Source organism: Elgaria multicarinata, chromosome 7 (assembly GCF_023053635.1).
Source record: "Elgaria multicarinata webbii isolate HBS135686 ecotype San Diego chromosome 7, rElgMul1.1.pri, whole genome shotgun sequence".
NCBI classification, from domain to species: domain Eukaryota; kingdom Metazoa; phylum Chordata; class Lepidosauria; order Squamata; family Anguidae; genus Elgaria; species Elgaria multicarinata.
The window spans coordinates 100,864,887-100,871,131 of NC_086177.1; the positions used below are offsets into that span (position 1 = coordinate 100,864,887).

Below are 6,245 nucleotides of genomic sequence, written 5' to 3' on the forward strand. Positions count from 1 at the left end.
TCACCCTTCCTGTCACATTGGTCTGTTCCTGCACAGCACTTTGTGTGTTCCTATGTAGCGTTATGTAAACGCTAACAATCATTGCTTGTTCTTAAGTAGGACTTTTCCAAAGCACTGGAAATGCTGAACATCTATTATCTCAGTAACCCTTATAGCAATCTTGTGAGCTGATACTATTATCACCAAATTACAGATATTACGAGGCCACCCAGTGAGTTGGTAGCTGATGGGAAACACGGACCAGGGAATTCTCTCAGTCCATTCTCTGACAGCATAACATCACACCAGGTCTGCACTGCTCTTTGCATATTTTGCCAGTATCTTAGGGTGACCCTATGGAAAGGAGGACAGGGCTCCTGTATCTTTAACAGTTGCATAGAAAAGGGAATTTCAGCAGGTGTCATTTGTATGCAGGCAGCACTTGGTGAAATTCCCTCTTCATCACGACATTTAAAGCTACAGGAGCCCTGCCTCTTTTGTATCTGGTAACTCTAGTATAGCGCCTGCAGCTTTAACTGTTGTGATGAAGAGGGAATTTCACCAACAGGGAATTTCACCAGGTGCTGCATGCATACAAGTCACACCTGCTGAAATTCCCTTTTCTGTACCACTGTTAAAGATACAGGAGCCTGGTCCTCCTTTTCATATGTTTACCATACAGTATGTACACCTTCTCTTGTCTCAGGACTATGAGCTCTTCTTTTTGGCTGAGACATTCTGGGGTTAAGGTGGCCATGTGTCCTACATTAAAGAACACAGATCCCTGTGTGAAGCACCTTTAGAGTCCTCTCTTTTGAAGGTGTCCTGAAATTGAAGTCTGGTTAAAACCTAAAGAAGGGAAGGACCTTGAAGTTGCCTGTCAATAGTAAATCCAGCAAAAAATGAACCGGTCACGCATGCCTCTAAACTAGGGTGACCATATGGAAAGTAGGACAGGGCTCCTGTACCTTTAACAGTTGTACTGAAAAGTAAATTTCACCAGTTTCTCCATATATACTAATGACATCTGCTGAAATTTCCTTTTGAATGCAACTGTTAAAGATACAGGAGCCCTGTCTTCCTTTTCATATGGTCACCCTACTCTAAACACCATCTCAGGCAGGGATGAGATGAGCAGAAGGTACAGCTCCAGATGTTTTGGACTTCAATTCCCAGAAGCCCCTGCCAGCATGTCCAATGTTCATGAATGCTGGGAGTTGAAGTTCCAAAGCTTTGGAGAGCTAAGGGCCCAATTAAACATCACAGGGCTCATCTACACCAAGCAGGATGTCCCACTATGAAAGCGATATGAAAGAGGTATGTAAAAGGGAGGAGCCAAACTACTGCTTTATAGTGGTATTGAAGTGCACTGGGTGGTGGAGGAGTGAGAGAGAGAGAGTGCGGCTCTTTCTCTCCGGTTCTCTCTGTGTCGCTCCTGAAAATATGTCAGAAGGAGTGAACCTCATAGATATCTGTGCTGACGAGGAGTTCAACCAGGACTCTGAGTTTAGGAATGCTGACCAGATGGATCTATATGACGATGTGCTAGCTGCCAGCTCACAACTTTCTGAACGTTGCACTAGCAGCTCTGAACCACCACCTGAAAGCGGCCAAGAGCAGTCTCCCAAGCCAAACAGTAAATCACCCGCTATCCTGTATACCTACAGTGGGCTACATAATAAGAGAGCTGCTGTTTATGTGGGCAGCTTCTCTTGGTGGACAACTGACCAGCAGCTGACTCGAATCATCCACTCTGTGGGTGTTTATGATGTGGTGGAAGTCAAGTTTGCTGAGAACAGAGCTAATGGCCAGTCCAAAGGGTATGCAGAAGTGGTGGTTGCCTCAGAGAACTCTGTCCACAAACTTCTGGAGCTGCTACCAGGCAAGATTCTCAATGGAGATAAGATGGAAGTGAAATTGGCTACCCGGCAGAACCTTGCACAGTTTATTTATTTATTTATTACATTTCTATACTGCCCAATAGCTGAAGCTCTCTGGGTGGTTCACAAAAATTAAAACCAAAGTATAAAACAACAGTATAAAACCGTAATATAAAATACAATATAAAAGCTCAACCAGATAAAAACAGCAGCAATGCAAAATTACAAATTTAAAACACCAAGTTAAAATTTACTTATAGACTGTTAAAATGCTGGGAGAATAAAAAAAGTCTTCACCTGGCGTCAATGTAGGTGCCAAGCGAACCTCCTTAGGGAGCTCATTCCACAGCTGGGGTGCCACAGCAGAGAAGGCCCTCCTCCTGGTAGCCACCTGCCTCACTTCCTTTGGCAGGGGCTCACGGAGAAGCACCCCTGAGGTAAATGGCTCAATCTCCCAATGATGTGCCCACCACATGGCAAAGTGTGTGCCCCCCCCTCCTGGCCTTCATTTAGCCCATTAAAGATCTTCCTAGTAATAGGGTGACCATATGAAAAGAAGGACAAGGCTCCTGTATCTTTAACAGTTGTATTGAAAAGAGAATTTTAGCAGGTCTCATTTGTATATATGGAGAACCTGGTGAAATTTCCTCTTTATCACAACAGTTAAAGCTGCAGATTTAAACCCTCTTTTAAATCTGGTCACAGTGTAGCTGCAGTCTAGCTCCTGCAGCTTTAAATGTTATGATAAAGAGGAAATTTCACCAGGTTCTCCATATATACAAATGACACCTGCTGAAATTCCCTTTTCTATGCAACTGTTAAAGATACAGGAGCCCTGTCCTCCTTTTCATATGGTCACCCTACCTAGTAAGGCTCCAAAATGCTCTCTGAAGAGGAATACTCCAGGCTCAAAAACGGGTGCCTCTGAGGGCTCACTCAAGGGATTCCTCGGACTCAGTTGATGGCTGAGCCACTCCAACAGAACTGCACTGACAACTGTTGGAGCTCATTAACACATACCATATACTGCTTTCATACCGCTTTCATATATCCTGCTTGATGTAGATGTGTCATAGGCCCCAACAGTTTTCAGTTTACTTTGGTACCATTATAAAGCAGTAGTGTGGCTCCTGCCTTTTATATACCATTTTCATAGTGGAATATCCTGCTTGGTGTAGATGAGCCCACAGTAAACACTTGGCTGCCACTAAAAACTGAACCTGTAAGTCAGGTTCTCTTCCCCCCCCCCCTTCCTTGGCATCTGGGAAAATTGGCCTCATTCCTTGACATCATGATGTTCTTTGTTGTCTTGCCCCCACCCCCCTGCAACACACACACAAACGCACACACCCCAACCAGAGCAGGAAAACATCGGAGGTTGTGATCTCAGGATACGATGTAAGTTCTATAGACTTTACAGAGGAGGGCTATGGGGAACAAAGGTTACAAATGCCTTTTTCAACCATACATTTACCGTAACATCTAGCCATTCAGCCACACATTTAGTACAAGTTACATATAGTACTATGATGTTAAATTGGGCCTTTAGAACTCCTTACCACAAGACGTAGTGATGGCCATCAACTTGGATGGCTTTAAAAGGGGGTTAGGCAAATTCCTGGACGAGAGGGCCATCAATGGCTACTAGTCCTGATGGCTGTATGCTACCTTCAGTATCAGAGGCAGCACGCCTATGTACACCAGTTGCTGGGGAACATGGGTGGGAGGGTGCTGTTGCACTCATGTCCCATGGACCTCTGGTTGGACATGGTGTGGACAGAATATTGGACCCTTGGACTGATCCAGCATGGCTCTTCTTATGTTCTTTTGTACATTTATGATGAAGTCTCATGGGTGCCTAAGGTTGCTCCAGGACATCTAGTGAGTGAAGGTCACCTTTGCTTTTAACTTTATGAACAAGCATCCTCACTCTCCTCGAGGCTACACGGAACGAGGGAGAATGCTAGCGAGGAACCTCAAAGGTGGCCAGTTCCCAGGTAATTCCATCCGGGCAACTCCCACACGGAAATGAAAGCTTGGAATGCAGACAAATGCCAAAGCCCTGCGCAACCCAAGCCCAGCTGTTGACACATGGCAACGCATCCTACCAACTGAAACAATGCAAATTGATTTGCAGAAAACCTATACAGCCCACCAAGAAAGTTCACAAGAATATTTGTCGGGGTGGGGGAAGAGACTCTGTGATTTTTGTTTGCTTGTTTTGCGTAACACTGAGTGGTTGGTCTTTTAAAAAAGAAAGTGTGTGTGTGTGGGGGGGAAGCCTAACATCATATATTAGTGTTTTTGAAGGTCAACATCAAATGCACAAGCAGTGACCCAGGGCCTGTCTTCATGGAGTTGGCACTGCCTTGCTCTTCAACTCCGCACTTTCCTTCTCCTGGAGGGGCATCAGGAAAGTCCGATGCTGAACAGGGAGCAGAGGGTTTCCGGTCAGCAATCAAGCTCCCAGAACTGCCACCACCCTCTTCCTGGTGGAAGGTGACCAATCGCTGCTCAGCTTCCACCAGGCTCTGCTCCCGGGTTGTGCCCGGATTGGCCACGAAACAACGTTACGCAGCGGAAGTAAATCCCCAACTTCTCCAAACATAGCATTGCAGCGAAGCCCCACAGTGGCTGCAAAGCTGCACCTATGGAGCGAGCTTGATTGATTGATTGATTGATTGCATTTTTATACCGCCCAATATTCTGAAGCTCCCTGGGAGGTTCATAAAAATTAAAACCATTCAAAGTATAAAACAAACAATATAAAAACATGATATAAAATACAATATAAAAGCACAACCAAGATAAAATCAGCAGCAGTGCAGAAATACAAATTTAAAATATAGACAGTTCATATAGACACATATAGACAGCCCACCACTGCCCCCAGTCTTATTTACTCAGAAGAAAGTCCCAGGGAAGTGTTTATTTGCTCAGAGATAAGTTCCGCTGCATTCAGTGGAGCTTCCTCCCAGGTATGTGTGTAATAGGATTTTCAACCGTGTCCTTTAAACTGAAATTCCAACTTAGATTTTGAAACTTTTGGACTGGTATTGGGGTGGGGGGGGTGGCTAAATGAGAAATATATTCAATTGTGTAATACAGAGGGGGGCACATTTACCCCTCTGGTCTTCTTGCAGTCCCCATCTGCCCCCCTGAATTTGCTGCTGCAGTGGGGGGTAGTCACTGGTGAGATCTGGGGGGCAATGCACACACCCCCAGAAGTTGTCTAGCCCTGATGTAGAGGAAACTTGACACCAATGAGAGTACAGCTCGGATTGCTCCTGGGTTAGAAGCATAGGGTAGTATCCAATGTCAGTCCTACATAGAGTAGACTCATCGAAAGGAATGGGACTTAAGTTAGTTGTGACTAATATAAGTCTCATTCATTTCAATGGGTCTACTCTATGTAGGACTAACATTTGATACTACCCTTCAAGCTTCTTCAGACAAGGATTTTATAGCACAGTGTGACTGGCCACTCACAGGTTGTATTGATGACACAGTGATCCTCCTGCGTATCTCCTTCTGCTCTTTTTTCCCATCATACAATAAGACCCTGAAACCCTGACTTTTCTGAGCTTTAGCAATATTTGTCGCTATTTCCTGGCGTGTGCAGACATTGCTCTAGAAAACGCCCACTAGAGGGCGCTGTCCCACTAAACGGAACGGGCCACGTGGTGGCTGCTTTCTTCCTTGTGTGATTCTGCTTGTCCCTATCGCGGAAGAGAGCCAGGAAGCGGAGCGACGGTAACGAAACGCGATTTCCCGCCCGTGTGAAAATCCTCGTAGAGTCCAAGTGCTGCAGGGTGGAGCACGGGAGGGGACTCCAAAAATGTGACAGCACTTTCTTCCTTCTTAGCTATGTGAAGCCAAGCCTCTTGCACACCCAGCCGAACATCATCCAAGGGTGGAGACCTGTGCACTGCAGTGATACTAAAGCAGCAGGGAAGGTTTCCCTGGGCTGGAAGATATGAGGCTCATTATAAAATCTAAGACGCTGACTTGGCAGAGCACTTTCTTGTTAATGGCTTGATAGATATCTCAGGGATCCCTTGCAATAAAGACTGGGACACACACACGGGGGAGTGGGGAGATGGCTTCTCTGCTAATAAAGCACAATTTGAGATTTCAGCTAAAGAATGGCTGCAGGAGTCCAAGATCATATCTACCTGATGAACGCTGCTGGGCCCTGAATGGGTTTCGTTGGGTTGTGGGTTTTGAGGGTCCCCCTCCAATCTTTTAACGAAGTAAGGATTTAAAAAATGATATATAGATAGATAGATAGATTTAGCATTTTTGTGCAAATGAACTCCATAATGGGAGCCGATAAGAATATCGCCCTGCTCAGCAGTGTCAGGCCTGCCTAATTAGGTGATTACT

The 6,245-nt window shown here is 45.4% G+C and overlaps 1 protein-coding gene across 1 annotated transcript; it reads left to right on the forward strand.

Annotated features, from left to right (window-relative positions):
* Positions 1–1,357: 1,357 nt before the first annotated feature.
* On the forward strand, positions 1,358–5,839 carry LOC134401234 (cleavage and polyadenylation specificity factor subunit 7-like). The gene is made up of 2 exons (XM_063129984.1): positions 1,358–1,922; positions 5,725–5,839. The coding sequence occupies exons 1-2, from the start codon at positions 1,423–1,425 to the stop codon at positions 5,837–5,839; spliced, it is 615 nt and encodes a 204-aa protein (XP_062986054.1). The 5' UTR covers positions 1,358–1,422.
* Positions 5,840–6,245: the final 406 nt, after the last annotated feature.